Source organism: Coprinopsis cinerea (genome assembly GCF_000182895.1).
Source record: "Coprinopsis cinerea okayama7#130 chromosome 7 map unlocalized cont3.7, whole genome shotgun sequence".
Classification (NCBI taxonomy): Eukaryota; Fungi; Basidiomycota; class Agaricomycetes; order Agaricales; family Psathyrellaceae; genus Coprinopsis; species Coprinopsis cinerea.
In genome coordinates this window covers 510,935-529,741 of record NW_003307538.1, presented here as the reverse complement: position 1 = coordinate 529,741, position 18,807 = coordinate 510,935, and the positions used below count along the sequence as shown (strand labels likewise).

At 53.5% G+C, this 18,807-nt stretch overlaps 7 protein-coding genes and 1 non-coding gene across 8 annotated transcripts; 5 read left to right on the top strand and 3 right to left on the bottom strand.

The window, feature by feature from the left end:
* Positions 1 to 183: 183 nt before the first annotated feature.
* Positions 184 to 1,001, top strand: CC1G_03961 (hypothetical protein; the record flags this gene model as incomplete). The annotated part of the gene is made up of 3 exons (XM_001831018.1): positions 184 to 232; positions 302 to 529; positions 601 to 1,001. 3 exons carry the CDS (start codon positions 184 to 186, stop codon positions 999 to 1,001), a joined length of 678 nt encoding a protein of 225 aa, XP_001831070.1.
* A 390-nt stretch (positions 1,002 to 1,391) lies between these two features.
* CC1G_03960 (hypothetical protein) lies at positions 1,392 to 2,393 on the top strand (the record flags this gene model as incomplete). The annotated part of the gene is made up of 3 exons (XM_001831017.1): positions 1,392 to 1,437; positions 1,508 to 1,723; positions 1,885 to 2,393. The coding sequence occupies 3 exons, from the start codon at positions 1,392 to 1,394 to the stop codon at positions 2,391 to 2,393; spliced, it is 771 nt and encodes a 256-aa protein (XP_001831069.1).
* A 665-nt stretch (positions 2,394 to 3,058) lies between these two features.
* On the top strand, positions 3,059 to 3,625 carry CC1G_03959 (hypothetical protein; the record flags this gene model as incomplete). The annotated part of the gene is made up of 3 exons (XM_001831016.2): positions 3,059 to 3,186; positions 3,271 to 3,518; positions 3,567 to 3,625. 3 exons carry the CDS (start codon positions 3,059 to 3,061, stop codon positions 3,623 to 3,625), a joined length of 435 nt encoding a protein of 144 aa, XP_001831068.2.
* Positions 3,626 to 3,792: 167 nt separating this feature from the next.
* Positions 3,793 to 3,866, bottom strand: CC1G_20138. Its single transcript has one exon. It is a non-coding gene; the product is annotated as a tRNA-Ile (tRNA).
* A 1,372-nt stretch (positions 3,867 to 5,238) lies between these two features.
* On the bottom strand, positions 5,239 to 6,262 carry CC1G_03958 (hypothetical protein; the record flags this gene model as incomplete). The annotated part of the gene is made up of 2 exons (XM_001831015.2): positions 5,239 to 5,391; positions 5,444 to 6,262. The coding sequence occupies 2 exons, from the start codon at positions 6,260 to 6,262 to the stop codon at positions 5,239 to 5,241; spliced, it is 972 nt and encodes a 323-aa protein (XP_001831067.2).
* Positions 6,263 to 7,986: 1,724 nt separating this feature from the next.
* Positions 7,987 to 10,437, bottom strand: CC1G_03957 (DnaJ domain-containing protein; the record flags this gene model as incomplete). Its single annotated transcript, XM_001831014.2, has 7 exons — positions 7,987 to 8,247; positions 8,313 to 8,657; positions 8,687 to 8,794; positions 8,847 to 9,099; positions 9,168 to 9,669; positions 9,798 to 9,988; positions 10,313 to 10,437. 7 exons carry the CDS (start codon positions 10,435 to 10,437, stop codon positions 7,987 to 7,989), a joined length of 1,785 nt encoding a protein of 594 aa, XP_001831066.2.
* Positions 10,438 to 10,922: 485 nt separating this feature from the next.
* CC1G_03956 (2-5A-dependent ribonuclease) lies at positions 10,923 to 14,394 on the top strand (the record flags this gene model as incomplete). Its single annotated transcript, XM_001831013.2, has 10 exons — positions 10,923 to 10,933; positions 11,085 to 11,112; positions 11,222 to 11,287; positions 11,358 to 11,403; positions 11,457 to 11,612; positions 11,662 to 11,844; positions 11,899 to 11,923; positions 11,980 to 12,522; positions 12,579 to 12,928; positions 12,986 to 14,394. The coding sequence occupies 10 exons, from the start codon at positions 10,923 to 10,925 to the stop codon at positions 14,392 to 14,394; spliced, it is 2,817 nt and encodes a 938-aa protein (XP_001831065.2).
* An 802-nt stretch (positions 14,395 to 15,196) lies between these two features.
* On the top strand, positions 15,197 to 18,748 carry CC1G_03955 (RING finger protein; the record flags this gene model as incomplete). The annotated part of the gene is made up of 3 exons (XM_001831012.2): positions 15,197 to 15,366; positions 15,428 to 15,680; positions 15,748 to 18,748. 3 exons carry the CDS (start codon positions 15,197 to 15,199, stop codon positions 18,658 to 18,660), a joined length of 3,336 nt encoding a protein of 1,111 aa, XP_001831064.2. The 3' UTR covers positions 18,661 to 18,748.
* Positions 18,749 to 18,807: the final 59 nt, after the last annotated feature.

The window sequence follows — 18,807 nt, the reverse complement described above, 5'->3', positions numbered from 1 at the left end:
GATGACACGGTGCCCCTCCAGCGCCGCCGTGACGCCCGGCGGGGGTTATACGGGTGTTCGTTTTCACATAAAGGTAATGGCTATGGTTGTGGTTGCTGCACTGCAGCACTACCTGTACTTGTGTGGGTCTACAGCAGACTCGACTTTTACTGCCTCGGAATAGTCACTGGCCATCGCACCACTATGCGACACTTGATCGCTATTACCACTGTCCTTTCTGGCTTCTTACTTTGTACGTCCACACCCACAGTACCGCAACATACTTCGCCTAACCACTCCTCGGGTTTCATTTTTCGTTAAGCCTCTACACTCGCTCAAAACGATGGAGGCGCCGTAACGCTATTCTGGCCTAAACTCCCGACCACCACTCTCGAGGGGGAACCTGAATGGAACGAGGGTATCACCACGCTTGGCGGCAAAGTTCTCTCCACCGACGCAGAAGGGTACACGCACTACGCAGTGTCGCACGTTCAGACGCTCGGTGTGGTGGATGGAGAGACATACATCTCCACGCCTACGTCTGTTACCTGTACGTCTTACTTAGCAAGCTTTCAAAGCTTCATGTGGGCTAACAGCTGGTGACCATCTATTCCAACATAGATACATTCAGGGCAGACGCGTCGCGCTACCGTGGCGTTGGCCCCTTCGCCGTAATTGAGCCCACCGGCACTGTAGGCGGCGGACTCGGGCTCACCTATCGAGAAGGCGCACAAGCCATAACCGAGTGCGAGGGTGACATCGACGGGAGCTCTGAAGACACCGACGAGATTGCTTGCTCGATGAGAGTGGAGTTTGCTGTCGCAAGCACCGACTCGGACAGTGGATCTGCAGAAACAGTCACCTCCGTTCGTACGAGAGAGATGTGGACGGTAACTGGGGAGAAGGAACCAATGATTACTATCGCAGCTTCGGAATCTGGAGCGGTGTCGGCACTGAGGATGAGTGGGGCGCTTGTTTGGTCGGGGATCGCTGCTGGAGGGATGGTGGTGTGGCTTTATTAGTCGGTAACGCATAGACCAAACTTTTGAACAACCCATCAATATGCATCAATCCCAAGATGGGGCGTCGTACAGTGTACCACAGTGACTCGGATATGATCCAGTACAATGTCTATTTCGACCCCACATGCTGTTGATTACGGTCCTCAACACCTTCGGGCTTGACTCGATGCAGTGCATCTCTAACTGTCCCTCATCAGTGTAATCCGCATCTTCGCATGTGACGGACTGAGATACTGGCGAGCCTTCCCCAGACGGTTGAAAATGCCAAGGTGACAGGTCTTTGTGGAGTGCACTATATCCCGCCGCGACGCCCGGGAAGGGAGCTTTTTTTTTCTGGTATATTTAAATTAGAGAGTTCTACAACTTTTCAAGTGCTCTCCTGATCGAAAAATGCACCCCATCGCCACCACAACAATCTTTTCTGCTTTCTTACTCTGTACGTTCACTTATCCAATATATTGTTCCAGCTGAGGTTGACATACTCACTCAATTTGACACTCTCCTAGCCTCTGCCCTCGCTCAAAACGGGGCCGAGGTTATAACATTCTACGAACCCAAACTCCCCACGATGCAAGGCTTTCCGCGAGGCTTTTGGCAAACACGCGGCGCCTCAGCTCTCTCGGTTGATTCCGAGGGGTACACGCACTACGTCGCGTCGCAGGTTCAAACGCTCGGTGTTGGTCCGATGGGAACCTACCTCTCCACTCCTACTGCCATCACTTGTAATTCTGAAGCGTTTCGTCGGATTTGCTATACATACATACTCCCAAAGATTCCCCGTTGCTTTCTGTCTCTTCGCCGAGCCGTCCCTCTGAAAATTCGAGATATGAGTCAGCAGCAGCAGCCTGAGCATGACTAACTTCCCCATTTGTTTTTAATACAGATACATTCAAAGCAGACGCATCGCACTACCATGCCGTCGATGTCCTCCGCGACGTCCAGCCGACTAACGAGGCAGGAGACTACGGGCTCGTCACTGTTGAAGGCGGAAAAGAGATTTTCGATTGTGTCTACAACAACTCTGGCGGAAGGCAGGAATCCGGCGATCAGGATTCCATCAGCGACTCTGAAGAGTCCATCTCAGGCACCTCTTCCTCACCGGATTCAGTAGAGCTCGACGAGAATACAATCGTCTGCTCAGACATCCAAGAAGGTCCGTACGGTAGCACGGGCGTTCGCACCTTGCAAATGACGATCACAGCTGAGAAAGTGCCCATGTTTACCGTTACAGCTTTGAGCGCTAAAGATGGATCCGGAACTGATAGCGAGGGAACAAGCGACTCGAACGACGGTGTCGGTGCAGACGACGACTCTGGTGCAATGTTACCGCTGAAGCTGGGTGTCTCCCTCGTTTGGCTGGGTATTACTGGTGGGATGTCGGTGTGGCTCTAGAACTAGCGGTCAATCAACGCACTTCAATGTAGACCTTTAATCAGCCTAGTGATAGTGATCATTCATTTCTGGTGACTCGGAGAGCCTTGACAACTATCCCGACCACAGCCTATGGCTTAATACTTGAGTGTTGCTCGCAGAGTGCACAGGCATACCATTAATAGAAAGGTGAGAAGAGGGAAAAGCGCCTCTTCCAGCTCGACTCGGAGTGCGTGTGTGATCTTCACACGCTTCACAACACTACGGTGCACACCCCTCCAGCGCCCTGACGCGTGACGCCCGGCGGGGCGGGGGTACTATGCGGGTGTTCGTTTTACACATAAAGGAAATGATTGTGGATAGGTTGCTGCACTGCAGCACTACCTGTACTTGTGTGGGTCTACCGACTTTCACTCCCTCAAAACAGTCATTGACACTCACTGCCAGTCCAAATCGCGTCACTATGCGACACTTTATTGCTCCCACCATTGCTGTCCTTTCCAGTTTCTTACTTTGTAAGCTCCGCAATACTCGCTGGCTTCCAGTCATTCACTTCACTAACACTCCTCCCTCCATTACTCGTTAATTAAACCTTTACACTCGCTCAGAACGATGGAAGACTCGTAACCCTTTTCCGTGCCAAAGACCCATCCACGGTCAATCTTGACTGGATCGTGGGTGAAACCATGCTCGGCGTCCAAGCCCTCTCCACCGACGCAGAGGGGTACACGCACTACGTGGCGTCGCACGTCCAGACACTCGGTGTGATACGGGGGCAGACCTACATCGCTACGCCTACAACTCTTGCTTGTACGTGAGCCTCCCGAGCATCTGGCCTCTTCTTCAACTGAGCTAACTGGTACACCTCGCTCACTCTCCCAATACAGACACATTCAAGGCAGAAGCAATCCGCGTCGAGACTCGACGACCTCTTCCGCGCTGTCGAACCCACCGGCACCGCAGGAGGCGGTCTCGGACTTGTCGAGTACCCAGACATAAACACTATAACCGAATGCGAGGGGGACATAGACGGGAGCTCGGACGATACCGATATGATCGCCTGCTCGATGAGACTGGAAGTCCCTGTCACACCCACACCCAGCGGCGGACCTGCGGGTGCAACCCGGACACCCACGCCCTCCATCGGTACGTACACTCCCTTGGGTGAGCATATGTGTCATGTGATTGTCGCAGGTTTGGGGGGTATGGTTCTACTACTAGTACCTACTGGCGACAAGCATAAAATGCACTGATTAATCACTTCAAAGTTCAGGCGCTTAACCCACGCGCGGACTAGTAGTACTTAAGCGCTCAGTCCACAAAACTCCTTCCGTCACGCAAGTGAAGCAGAAGCAGAATAGGTTGACGGACCATACTTGCACACCACATACCAAAAAAAGAAAGGAAACATTCCATGTAATGGCCAACGTGGGGATCGAACCCAAGACCTTCGCGTTATTAGCACGACGCTCTAACCAACTGAGCTAGTCGGCCGGTAGCAGCTATACCTGAGCGCTAGACTCGTTGCGAAGTCTTTGAAGCTCCCTTTTGGGATCCTGACAAAACGCTTGTCGTACTAGACCCTGGTGGTGCCCGAAAGCCCAAAGATCAGGGAGTAGAGGAAGGTTCGAGACAGAGACAAGGAGAGAAAAGGAGAAAAAGAAATGCATTTGATAGTATATCGTTGTTTGTATGGTATGTGTATGTAGGTATCGTGATTTGCTAGATTGAATCCAGAAAGTCGTAGTCGTGAAATCAGCGGGTCGTAATGGCATAACGAGATGATAGACGAGAGAGAGACAGAGAGCAGAGCAGAAACGGAATGAAAACAGAGGATAGATAGCACGCAGGCGGATAGAACGGATATTTGGTACTGAGAATCGAGAAAGGAAATGGATGGAATGGGACTGCCAGTGGTTGTTGGCTACGATGAGTGCTCCAGTTCCGCCACGCATCCCTCGAGCCTCTGACTAGAGATTGTCACTTCCACAAGTAACCACACACTCGTCGGGCGTAAACGGGTGGGTGGTAGGACGTGGAGAGGATCGTAGGCGAAGTCGAATCCCCGAAACTCGAAGTATAATAGTACAACCCCACGAAGCAAACACCGCTCCATGAGGTGGAGGTATGTAGTAAGATAGAACAGAATAGATAGCGAGGAGAAATGGATGGTGTGAATATAATAGCAGAAGACAAAAGTGAAGGTCAACGGAAAGAAAAGGAAAATAGAGAAGCGAAAAGAACGAGACGAAAGAAGGAAAGGAAAAAAAATTATCGAGAAACCGAACAGAACCCATCTAGAGTCAAAATTCCAGTTTACGAAACATATATCCAAGAAAAGGGGGACGGAAGCAGGGTAGGAGAGTAGCCAATGCAACACGGAGATAGAGAAGGATAGCACTAATTGCAGGGAAAGAGAGGAGAGGAGGTAGGGACGGTAGGTGTGTTAGAGGGCGGAGGGAGAGATGGATGAGAGAGATATCGTCGGCAAGGGGTAGGTCGTCGGCATGGAGCGGGGGGAGGTGAACAAGGAAAGTGCGGTCGGAAGGAAAGTTGGACAGGTCGGATACGGCGTTGAGAGGGGAGAGCGATGGGGTGTGATGAAGTGAACTCCTTATGAGTCCACACAAAAGCAACAGCGAAACGCATTCTAGTCTTCTTCTATTCGTCTACAGGCGGTTGCTGTCAATCTTGGAGTGCCATTCATGTCGGCCCCTGCGAGGATGTGGCGCTATTCGCCACTCTTCGTTGGTGAGGAGCTGTGTTTCGGGAATCGTGTTACATGGCTCTAGCTTGCAGGGGCTATGGCGAGGGTAGGAAATGGCGGGGGAGTGTCGTGCTGGCTGGGCGTGTGCAAGTAGGTCATTTACGACCTCAAACTGCGACTCGACTTGGACCTCCGGCTCTCCCTATCCCTCTCTCGTTCCCGTTCTCTTTCCCGCTCCCTCTCGCGTTCCGACCTCCTCCTCGAACTCGAGCTCGACGAGCTCGACTTGGACCTCCTCTTCCCACTCCCGAACTAACAAGCCGTCAGTACCTCCCCCAACGCGGAATAGAAACAGAAAGCTCACCATATCAGGCACCAAATCCGTGCAATACACCACCGCAATCAAGACCACCACCGCAGCAGCGGCCGACAGCGAGGGGAGTATCGCAACAAGGACCATACTCGACGCCAAAATCAACACCACAGGCTGAATATACGACCACGAAATATCAAATTCCGGTGGCTCGTCCTCATCACTATCCCTCTCCCTCTCTCTATGTTTACTACTCGTCTTCCCCCTCCTGCTAATCGACGTCAACTCCGTGCGCTGCGTAATAGTAGGCATCTCGCTCCCGGGCGCAAACGGCGTCTTCCTCGCCCCAAACCGCGCCATGACTTCTGTAAAAGTGGGCTCGTTGTCGGGCACGACACTCCTCGTTCGAACGTCGGGGTACCGCACCTTGGGTGCTGAGGGGAAGAGGTTGGCGGGAAGAGGCTTTGAATCGAGGAGGAGCGCTGTGGCTGTTAGGTCCGTCGCCCCGTCGTCTATTGGCGGTTCGTCGTACATCTCGCGCCTCTTTGATGAAGAAGAGTGGTGTGATTTGGGTCTGGATGTTGAGGTCGTCACCTCGCTCTCGCCGTCCCTTCCCCGTCCTTTACTCCTGCTACTCCGGCTGCGGCCTACGACAGAGGTCGACGCCGAGGTGGAGGCCTCGCCAAAGTCGATGTTGGAGTCGGGGTATTCGTCGGGTACGGGTTCGAGCTCGCGGTTCGTCTGGTCTATCCACCGCGAGACGCGCCGCTGTGAAGCGAGGTAGTAGTGGTAGTAGTCGTCGTCCGTCCGTGCACCGCGGTCGTCGTTGTGCTGTCGGCGGGGCATTGGGGCGTCTGGTGCTATTGGCATGGCTGGTTGCGGAATATGCGGTTGTCGGTGTTCGAGGAAATGGTGAGTGGGGAGTGTGGCAAGTCCAGGCAACCTCGCTAGGGTGCGTTGTTGCAGTTAACAAGGGTAGGGTTAAGCGTCGGGTGGAATAGTGATGATGAGGTGGCCGTCGGCGATGGGTCGATCCCAAGCGAATCGATGAGAAGCGTCGAGGACAGATGAGATTGTGAGGCGATAGTCTGCGTTCGCGTGCGTCTAGGGGCGTGGTCTTCAGGAACCGGCTTGTTGAACTGTTCGATCGAGCGTTTATAACGTGGGTCCGTCCGGGTTAAAGTCTCGAGCTTGAAGACCGCAACGTGGATGTATGCAAGCAAGAAGGTTAGTTAGCCTTCCAAACTCCTTCTCCAAGCGGTTGGTGAATATCGAATCAGGGGGGATCGATGGATGTCCGTCTTCGTCCACGTAGCACCAAAAAAGAAAACCAAGAACCGCAGGTGACGGAAAAGTCAAACAGGTAAGAGCAGAGAGAGAGAAAGAGCAAGAAGAACAAGAATGAAGAAAGCGTCGTCGTCGGGATGTCGTTCAATCCCGCCCTGCCTCGTGTCCTCAATGCAAGCCCTCCACAATTTTTTCTTCCTTCCAAAAATTCCATTGTTCGTGCGCTTGTCACCCCCGCCCGAATATGATCCACACGGGGCCACGAGGCGCTCGCATCAGTCCCATCAGACTTGTGGGGGCTTGGCATGCCGTTATTGGCCTATTCAGGGCCTCGCTTGTCTCCTCCGTGAACGGACTTTAGGTGTGGTGTTTGCATTGGGTGTTTGGCTTCCCTGCCAGGTCTGTGAGGCGAGAGCTTTGGAGCTGCGCGAGGGGGATGTAGAATCACCCCGCGAACGAAGGACATCCGAGGCATCCACCGCATTAATTCCAGAGAAAGACTGACCCACCCCATTGGTCTTGCTCTACGGCACCGGGTTAAAGACCCGGACCACCAAATGCCTCGTTTTCTATGAGCTAAATGAACACGAGGCTATAGGGTCACGTTGCAAAATGAGAAGGGGTGCGTGTTTTTCAATTTGCAGCCCCCAGTGGAAAGGTCAGGCAAGAACTGCAGAGCATACCACGGTTGCCGAACCCAGAAATCACTGCAAACGAGGTGAGGCAAAGACGCACGCAATCAGATTAGCGCGCGTAAAGTAAGTATCATCGAGGAAACTTTACTGCAGGCACAAAGAGGCGCAATGCAAAGTACCCAACCACTCTCCGGCCGGCGGCAGATTTGCCTCTCGCCTCTCGCATCTACCGAGGCTTAAGTTAAAGGCCCTCAGGGTCTCCTGCGCCCCCTCCCCTCCACGAGGCCCGCAGCGGCTTCAAAAATTGAGCCACACCTCCTCTCTTCATAAATGCGACGACCCCGGGTTCACCGCAATCCCCTCCCAACCACAGATAAAAAGGAAAAACAAAAGAAATGATAATAGGTTGTATCTCAAACTCGTAGATAGATGATAGAAACGATAAGCTGTTTTCTGCGGATACAGGGATATGAGAAATATGAATTGAAAAAAAGACAGATATAACGTGCATGGACGGAAAGAACGGATTATTCTACAAGAAAGGGTGGGTGGGGGAAGGGACTCGTATTCCGAGTCCCCACTCCAATTCAACTTCACAAGAAAACCTGGACCGGGGAGGGGGTGGGGGCAAACCATATCTTCAAGCACCAACCAAACCACGGATACGCGCCCCTAAAACGCAAACCCACCATGACTATGCCCCCTCCGCCCCCCACCAAACCCACCACCCCCAAACGGACTCCCATGGAACTGCGCAAACAGCTCCGCCAAATCCACATGCGACATCCCGCCCATACCACCCATACCACCCATCCCATCACTCGCACTCGACCCATCCACATCCTCGCCCATATCGTACATACGGCGTTTTTGTGGGTCGGAGAGTACGGCGTGAGCCTCGACGACGAGTTTGAATTTCTCTTCGTCTCCTCCCTACCACCAAGCATCGCAAAGTAAGCATCATAGCTTCTGACTGTAGGTTTACACAGGCTACGCACCTTATCAGGATGATGCTTCAAACTCTCCCTCCTATACGCCTTCTTAATCTCAACCTCCGTACAATCCCTCGAAACACCCAAAATCTTATAATAATCCTTCGTTTTACTCCTCTTCAACGCCGCCTCAGCCTTCTTCAACTCGCTCTTCAACGCTCTCACGTCCGCTTCAGTCGCACTGCCCTCGTTCGACGCTTCTTGGATGGCGGATTTGAAATCGGCGATCGAGGCGTCGTAGTTTTCGAGGTTGAGGTTGAGCCGGGCGCGTGTGCGCAGGGCTTTGAAGGAGTGAGGGAAGAGTTTGAGGGATTCGTCCGTGTCGGCGAGGGCTTCTTCGTTGCGGTTTAGCTGCACACAAGGATTAGTGGTAAACACACAAAATCAGGGAGAGTAGATTGCACCTTGAGAAGCGTCGTGGCCCGGTTCGACAATAGCGTCGCACGTATCTGTCCACCATGTCCTTCTTCCTCACTTTGACCGATTTTCTACCAAGAACGTTAGTAACAATCAATGAACATAGAGAATCCCCCTCCGCACCTCCAGAGCTTCAGTGTACCGCTCAACAGCCTCCACAAGCCCGCCCCTCTTGAAGAAAACGTTCCCTTCTTCCTTCAAGCGATCCACATCCTTCACCCGCTTCCGCAGCTTCTGGGCTTTCTCGTGTCCAGGATCCAACCGGAGCGCGTTCTGGAGGTGCGTAAGCGACGAGGACAGCCTTCCTGTCAAGAAGAGGACCAATCCGCGCAGGGTGAGGGCTTCAGGCGAGTTGGGCGACAACCGGAGTGCATCACTACAAGTCAGATAAATAGATATCAGCAATCACAGACAACGATTAACAGACATATTACAAAAACGCACTTGGCAGCAATCCCAGCAGCATCCCAACTCCCTCTCGCCAACTCCAACTCGACCCTCCAAACCCTCCACTCCCCAGGAACCTCCCCACCCTCCGCCTCAATCGCCTGCAAACACTTATCCAACGACAACCGCGCCATACCCCACTCCTTCTTCCCCTTCGCCTGCTCAAAGTTCTTCACGTGCCCCTGCAGAGCCTCGATCTTGTGCTTGAGCTGGATCGCAGCGGCGTTGCTGGGTTCGAGCGCGAAGAGGCGGGAGAGCGTCGAGAGCGCCGCGGTGCTTTCGCCCAAGCCGAATTGGCAGCGCGCGAGCCGGAAGAGGGTTTTGACGAGCGCGGGGGTGGTGGTTGTGGAGGGCGAGGCGGGGGTGGAGGAGGGTGTGGAGGAGGGGGAGAGGATGGAGAGGGCTTGTTGGCAGTCTGCGAGCGCGGGGCGGAAGCGCTTCAAGGCCATGTAGGCGGCTGCCCGGTTCGTCCAGTAGGACGGTTCTTGCGGGTTTAGGTCTGTTCAAATCCATATCCAAATGCAGATCGTAATGCAAGGATCATCAGAAAGTCAGTCAGCACACGATGATAAGGATATAAAACCAAATCTACAGCTCTGGAGTGAACTTGAAAGCTGTTGAACTCACCGATAGCCTCGCTATACAGATCCACCGCATCATCGTAATTCTTAGCTTTGAACTTGACGTTGCCCTCTTCTTTGACCTTTTCTGCGGCCTTAATTGGGTCTTGGGGTTTGGACGGGGCCGGGGTGGACGACGGTGTTGGACTCGATGGTGGCTCGCTTGCTTGGCTCGAGGTTGCCCGGGAGGAATCGCCACTGTAGGCACAGCGATGGGGTTTTATCCGATTTTGAAGAATTCAAAATGGGGTCGTTGGGTCGTCATTCCGTCGAGTCGAGTCGAGTTGGGTCGCAGAATCGGATTCAAGTTCGTCCCGGTTGTCCAAGTTCAGAGATCGGCATACGACACCCAAAAAACCCAACAACCGTCGCACAACCAACGAACAAAATCGCAAAAAAAAAAAAGGGAAAAACAAGATTAGAAAACAGCGTTCTGTGTGTTGTCATTGTACGGGCACAACCCACTGGGCCAGCCTATACGAACAGACACATGACCAATGGGCAAGAGATACGGGTACTCACGCTGGAGGATTGTCAGATGCAGGTCCGGGTGTAGCTGAACGTGCTGCCCCAGCACCGGGGCTCGTGCTCCCGCCGGCACTACCAGCAGCACCCTTTTTAGCACCGCCCGATTTCTTTTTCGCCATTATTATGGGTTGTACTAGCTGTTCTTTTTTTATTTTCCAAATCTATGTGGTATCTGAACTCGTTTATAGTTGATTAGACTTTCATTGGTGTACTTGTATATAGTGTGAATTGGATACTTACATGAAGGGAGTCCCAAGAACGACAAGAAGCGGGGTAGGGCGGGATGAGGGGAAAGAGATCCTGGCTGTGAAAAGCACCGCGAGGAAAGAGAGCGATTAATATTATCAGTGGATTACCTAAGGCGGTGCAATTTTGGACGGGTGCCAAGACAAATCCCGGAGCGTGCCAGCAGCGTCTTTCCTTCTCTCCCTCCTCGTTCCAAAGGCGTGTTGCTGGGAGTAATGCGTTCAAATGTACGTTTCTCTCTACGATTCACCTCGAAAGGGCAAAAGGACACGAGGGGCAAAGGACCACTGCTCGGATCGAAGGCTGTGTCACCCTTACACCTTTGGTAGCTTGCGGGCGCTTATTCTCATCGATAAACATGGGCCCAGGGTAAGTTCTGACTTGGTCGCAGCTGTGATGTTGCGGATACGTGGATCATCGCAGAGCTCAAGCACAGCGCGACTGAATGCATCGCTCTCTTCTATGACATTCCCTCCTCGTGTTCTGACAACACGGGCTCGACGGAGCTGAATCACTGTAGGAATGAAGTCATGAGGGTTCAGCCACCGGTCTGACTTGCATGCTGGCGCCTATTCTCATCGATGATCGATAACGTATCACGCCATCTGCCTCACGACCTCCTTCAGTCCTCTTGACCATTCGCACCTTTCACCGCAGCCACCGTCATCCCAGGCTCTATTCCGCAACAAGGTCATCGAGATGGGTCAAGGCTGGTCCTGGCGTGTAAGTGTAGCCCTTTAGATCGCTTGGCCGCCTTAGAAACCGACTGACTCGACGCCCACCAAACGAATAGTCGACGGAGCAGGCACCGGAAGGAGTGAGAGATCCCCCGACAGCGCGTACGTTCCCAGTCCTTTCATCTTGTTGATCTCTTTACACCTGTGCGACATAGGCGAGTATGAGGCTAGCAAGAGCCCAATATTCGAGACTACACGAGAGATCAAGGACAGCAACGTCTACCATTCCGATGGCCCACAGAGCGTCATAAACATTACAACAAACAACTATCATCCACCTCAGCCAGTACCGACTTCCAGCAACCACGGAGGTGAGTCTCTTCGATACCGCAGCGACTGCGATTCTGACGACACGTGTAGCGCCAGTCTCCGATGCTGAACTGCTAAAGTGGCTAACCTCCAAAGCAACGATCAACTTCAGGGCTATGCACAACGATATTAAAAAGAAGCGGTGCAAAGGCACGGGGAGATGGCTCCTCGATATGCGGCTGTACAAGGAGTGGAAATCGACGCCCGCGGCCATTCTTTGGGGGATGGGTATTCGTACGTCTAATTTTACGGTCTCTTCATCTTGCTGTCCTGACGACCTTCGCACAGCGGGTGCCGGAAAGACGGTTTTAGCGTGAGCCGACCACTTCTTCTGAGTTAGCAATGTGGCTCACGCTCACGATATCCTAGATCTCACGTTATCGACGATCTCCTAAAGCTCGAGGACGACGACACATGCGTCCTTTTCGTGTATTGCCGCTACACAGAGGCCCTCACCATCAGCGATATCCTCAAAACACTGGTGAAGGAATGTTTGAAACGACATCCGGGCGCGGCGGAGGATATCCTACCCTTCTACGAGCAACACAAAAGGGACGAGACAGAACCAACCCTGGACGATCTCGTCGATCTTCTGAAGCAACTCGAGAGGCGTTTCAAGTGCGTCTTCTACATCATCGATGGCGTCGACGAGGCCCTGGTGGACGTTCGTTTTGATCTCATCAAGGTCATGAACGAACTTCACGGTAACATCATCCTCACCTCTCGCCCCCTTGACGACTTGGGAAGGAAGCTGAAGCATTCTGTCTTATTTACCATCGAGGCCCAGGAAGAAGATGTGCGCCTCCTCGTTGACGACAGGCTCGAAAGGAATGACGGACTCTCCGAGCTGTTGGCAGACAACAATGAAAAGGAGGCGGTCGTCCGAAAGATCACCACCAAGGCGGGAGGGATGTAGGTTCATTTACTTATACATCATCCCGATGTACACTGACGGCTTCCGCCACTAGGATTCTTCACGCGGTCTTGCAAGTGGAAGCGCTGCGGGAGTGCACGAGCATTGCAACGCTCTATGACCGTCTCGCTCAGTTCCCTTCGGGGATGGAGGGCATGTACGCAGCCACGATCGAACGAGTGGAAGCCCAGCCCCCGGAGACCCGAGATCTGGCAATGCGAACTCTTCTCTGGATTGTTTTCGCAAAGGAACCTCTATCTCTCAAGCAAATCCAGTGGGCTTTGGCCGTCCACCCAGAAACCTACAAGTACGACGAACGAAGGGTGCCTCATCAAAAAACAATCCTCTCAGCCTGCTGCGGCTTGGTCGACCTTCACCCAGAGACCAACGTCTTGCGGCTTGTTCGTGAGTTCATTCTTTATTGATACCTTTCTGCCCGATTTTGACAGCGGTCTTTGGTAGATTTTACCGCCAAAGATGCGCTGCCGTCGCTTATACTCCAGCGCATTCCTCAACCCCACGCAGTCATCGCGAGAACCTTGATCGAGCGCTTCGTGTCCTGCAACTGGGGAACCCAGTCGACCCTGACACCAGGAGACTATGACCAGCGACTCTTTCAACACACTCTTCTCAGATATGCCATCAAATACTGGGGAACCCATACCCGGGAAGGCATCGCAGACGAAGGGCTCTTCCACGCCACCGTCGAGTTCCTACGCAATTGCAATTCATTTCCCATACGCCTTGCCATTCCGCGCCGTCCCTGGGAATTTCGATTTGACATCGTTGGACCATTGCACCTCGTTTCGTTCTTCGATCTCCCGATCGACATCCTGGGCGCACTCTGTTCCTTCTGTGATATCCGCTCTCCAACCTCAATGTACAAACTCACCCCGTTAGCCTTCGCAGTCGACTACGACCGTCTCGACATCGTGAAACGACTCCTCCATTTGGATGGCACGCTAGTCAACGCCAAGGATCGCGACGGAAGAACGCCAGTCCATATTGCAGTTCCCAATGATAACGAGCCTATGCTCTCGCTGCTCCTCGAATGCCCAGAAATCGATGTGAATGCGGTAGATGATGACGGGTATACACCTCTCCACCGAGCATCGGACGCCGGTGCTGCATCCGCCGTCCGCTGCCTGTTGCAGCGCCGCGATGTGGATCTCACGTTGGAGACCAAACTGGAGGGACAGACTGCGTTGATGTTGGCGTGTTCTGCTACGAGGTCTGAGGTGGTGTCGCTATTGCTGGAACCTCGAGATGGCGAGGTTAAGGCACTTAATCAAAGGGATCTCAAAGGGTGCACTGCCCTGATTTCAGTGTTTTCGCGACCTTTCCTATGGCTATTTACAAAGGAACATACCCTGGAGCGCATCTTGACCAGGCCCAGCACGTCGGGACTTGCGGAAACAGTCGGCATGCTCCTCAGCTCCCCGGGAATTGACACTACCCTTACCGACGATTATGGTGACACAGCCCTCCTAGAGGCCATCGCCCAAGGGCCCGAAAGCGGGGCGTTAGCATTAATCAAGCACGGGGGCAACCAAATCAACATTCCCGACAAAGGGGGGAGGACACCCTTGATGTACGCGGTCCAAAAGAGGAAGGAGAAAGTCGTGCGCGAGCTGTTGCAATGCGATGGAATCGAGGTGAACGCTCGAGACCATCAAGGGAACACGGCGTTACTGCTTGCGGCTAAGGATCGTTACGCTAACCGAAGCACTGTGGACGAACGCCTGGACAACATCATTACGGCATTACTGCAGCATCCGGCAGTTGACTTGAAGGTCAAGGACGGCACTGGTGTGCCTGCTTCGTTTTACTTGGAGGAGACAGGCCTGCTGCGAGATGCTGGGGACAGTTAGTAGCGTGACCGAGCACGTATACATATTCGTCGCCTACCGAACAACGATAGTATTGTACCGGCCAATACGATGAGGATCACAGTGGTACTGGTTCGATTGCAGAGGTTGGTATGGCGCCTCGCTCAGTGCATTGCAGGTTCACCCTCCTCGATGTCGCGTGTTAGACTAATTCTACCCGAAGTGATGAGACATCTTCATTTGGGTTTCGAACCATGGATTCGATGGGGTTGTCGAGACTCGAGAGGTTACTTCGCGCCCTGGTTCAAGCGGTTAGGGAGCGACACGAAGAGGTGTCTTCGAAATTCAGGGATTCCAGGGGATTGGACCAGAGATACCTTCTTTATTCACTCTGTACGGTAATGTGGTGTGCATGGAATTGGCCTCGGGTACACACTTACGAGAATCTTCAAGAATGGCAAGGAGTACTCCATGATAGGGGTTGAGATAGACCCGCCGCCGGTCGATGTATACTAGTACAACATTAAGCGCCCAAGAAACGTGACTAAAGAGTTGCCATCAACACCTGACCAAACCCAAATTAAACTCGGATTGATGCTTCGATCTGTATAAAAGGGTTACCGGCGTGGCTAGCGGACCTACAATACTTCTTTCCCTCTCATCATGTCCAATGCGCAGGGAAAGCAGGATGTTCGGTCCTCCACATCTGCTGGAGGCCAGTCGGTAACGACCAAGCAATGTCGATTCTTTGCACAAGGATACTGTAGAGCGGGGGACGGATGTCGATTTGTTCATGCTGCTGTAGCGGCGGCTGGAAACCAGACTCAGGAGGTCAGTATTAGTGATGTCGTCTTTGGCCAATGGCGAAACTGAGGGGCATGGCGGGGTTTTCAAGAGTGTTGCTGGTGCAAGTCAGCGCCCGGAAGGGGTGCGAGATCGACCTCCAATCGCGAATGGACCAAAGGCTCCGACAGTCGATGGGGCACAAGGAACTAAAGGGAAACGAAACAGACGGTATGTGCCGTCGTTCTAGGTTCATAGCCGTTTCTCATGCATCATGATCCTCCCCTGAAAGGAGGAAGAACAAGGGCGTGGCGATGTCACCAGAGCAAGGTCCTCGTGCGACAGAGCCAGGCTCGAGGGGCGTGGCGTCTGTGGGCGCAAGTCAGCCTCGAGATAAGATTCAGAACTCCAGGCAGCACGTTGACCAAACGCTCGTCACCGGACCTCCGTTACGAGCTATTTTGGGAAACAAGAAGCCATGCTTTGCTTGGCGAGATGGCAATTGTCCTCGAGGTGATCGTTGTCGATATAGCCACGACCCAAAGGTAAGCACTTGAGTGGTTCATCTGGGATTAGTTGTTACCGCACGATCGCTAAATTACTTCTGGGCAGATACGGGATGCAGCGAGTGAGCAAAAAGCACTCCGCGAAGCTGAGGAGCGAGAGAAACGTGAGCGACTGCTTACAGAGGAAAGGGAAAGGCGAGAGGCCGAGCAGAGGGAGAGGGAGAGAATCGAACGGGAGGAGCGAGAGCGCCAAGCAAGGGAGCGTCAGGAGGCCGAGCGTAAAGAGCGTGAGAAGATTGAGAGGATTGCTAGGGAAGAACAAGCTCGGCGAGAAAGGGAGAGGCAGGAAGCAATCGAGAGGAAGAAGAGGGAAGAGGCAGAGGCAAGGGAGCGCAGCCGCATCGAGCAGGAGAGAAAGAGGCGAGAGAAGGAAGAAAGGGAGGCAAGGGAACGAGAGGCGAGGGAAAGGGAGCAGCGGGAACGCCGAAGGCGAGAAGCTGCAGCGACTATCCAGCTCGTCGTTGGGGGGTCCAATCTGGTGACTTTCGGAGCTGGCTTCGAGACGCGAAGTATCATTGCTGGATTCGACCTCTGTGCTGTCGTAGTTCGCAACCTGACAGCGGACACCAAGAAGGACCAAGTTGCCAGGTTATTCATGGAGGAGCTGCAACTCGACCCCTTGACGTTCTGCGTCTCCGAGATGAAGTACGACAATGGGGGTCAGAAGGCGGTGGTGCTAACGCGCGTTGAAGATTCAGAGGCGATAGAGACGGAGGTTTTGCAGGGAATCGAGTGGCGTGGGCGACTCCTCGAGTTCGAGATGGGAGCCAATGCTTTATGGGGCAAGATGAACGCTTCCGGGAGCAACCAGGATCTCAACACGCTCTCCATCTTTTGGACCGTCCCATCGACGACAATGATCGCCACCTACACGTCCATGGAAGAGGCTCAGCGCATGGCACGTAGGCTGGATGGACGGATGCTTGGAGGACGGAGGATAAAGGCGGCCATGAACGAGAGGCCAAACGGTCCTGCTGCCCGATACTATGTCCCGTCCTCTGTCAAAGTGACGAACCTTCCTCCCCACACGGCAACACACGAGCTATGGGAAATCGCCGAAACCACCTCGATTCGGGAAGTCAAGGGACCCGTATACGATCTCGACAGCTTCAAAGGGACTCTAGAGGCTGGTTTGAAGCGCCACGATATGATTCGGGGATCATTCCAGGTTACAATTGACGGTACCCGAGTCATTTCGAAGGTTCGATTCCCCTCCCATGAGACTGCCAAACGAGCTTTCGCTGCCATCGAAGCAGGTCAATTCCGCTTCGGCCAAAATCCAAGATTACGTCCAGTCTTGCCACAAAGCCACGAGTACACCATCAGCATTATCCGAGCCCAGTACGACGCGCAGCGGAAGTTGTGGGATGAGATAGCTGAAGGATCGAGGGGTCGCGACGGTGCATTTGTGCGCATCAATGAAGGGAGGCACGGTCGGATGTTCATCAAGGTTTTGGGATCGAACGAGAAGGAAGTGGGGGCTCTGAAGGTGCGAGTTGAGAGTTTAGTCGCTGGCGAGCGCCTCGGTGCGGAATATTGGCACAGCTCGTTCCTCTCGAACCAAGGTGCATCGTTTTTGAGCCGGGTGAAGACGGACACCGGTGCATTTGTCTCGGTTGACCGCAAGGTCCATGCCTTGCGGCTCTTCGGGATGAACGAAGCGAAAGCTGCTGCCCGAGCCATTATTGAGGAAGAGGTGGAGAGGCTGGGGTTCCTCGAGTGGTCCATCCCACTTCAACGGCAATCGGTTTCTTTCTTTGTCCGAGTCGGACTGAAGACGTTGCAAGACGCTCTAGGAGAGGACAACGTCTCGCTCGACCTGACTTCGACACCAAACAGGATCAAGATTAAGGGAGGAGACGATGCAAGACACCACTTACAGAAGCTGATGGAAGAAGCGCTTGCAAGCGTGAGGGATGGGAAGGTCGTGGTGCAAAGGACGGGTGACGGAGAGACGTGTCCAATTTGCTACGATGAAGTCTCATCCCCAGATGTCCTCAGCTGTGGCCATTCCTATTGCGAAGCCTGCCTTCGCCATTACTTGATTTCGGCCGCGGACTCGAAGAAGTTCCCACTCGTCTGTATGGGGGAGGAAGCTACCTGCGGCAAACCCATCGCCATCCCTATCATCCAGCGCTACCTCACCCCGCAGAGGTTCAACCGCCTCGTCGACGTCGTCTTCCTCACCTACCTCGAACAAAACCCTCGCTCATTCAAATTCTGTACCACCCCAGACTGCACCCAGATCTACCAGTGCGACAACGGCAAAGCGACGCATCAATGTCCTTCGTGCTTCTCCAAGATCTGTGGCCAGTGCCACGAGGAATCGCATGATGGGATGAGCTGCGAACAAGCGAGGGTGCACAGGAACCCCGAGGAGCAGGAACGATTGAACAACGAATGGGCGGCGAGGAACAACGTCAAGAAATGTCCCGAGTGTAGCAGGATGATTATGAAGGCGGAGGGGTGCAACCACATGACGTGCCCCTGCGGTGCCCATATCTGTTGGCGATGTATGGGCGTCTTTGACCACCATGAAATCTACACCCACATGCACAGTGCGCATGGAGGTATCCACGGAGACGAGCCGGCAGCTCCACCTCCGCCTCCCCTTCAGCCTCAGCCGATCCCGCCACTCCGTCCTTTCGGCGCCCAACCTCAAGCCCCACAGGCGGACGCTGCTCGCCGGGTGCAAGAAGAAGCGGATAGACGATATGCTGAGCGGCTGAGGCAGGCTGAGATGGATGCACTCTGGAGGAGGATCGAGATGGATCGACGATTGAGGGAGCAGGCTGAGCAAGCGCGTCAGATTCTGCGGAGGAGAAGGGAAGAACAGGCTGAGGAGCTGCGTAGGCGTGCGGAGGCTGCTGTCGCCTTTGAAAGAGCCCAGCAGCGAGCGAGAGAGGAGCAGGCACGTCGTCAGAAGGAGAACGAGGGTGGTTGGTGTACCATTATGTGATTGTTCTTATTTTCTCCGAGTCTTGCTGTGTAAATGTATTTCTTTGTATTTGTATTCCGTCTTGAATTCTGAACATGTCCTGCACTGTCGTTAATGTTACCCGATTTCCAAAAGACGACAAATTCGGATTGGTTATGATATAGAATT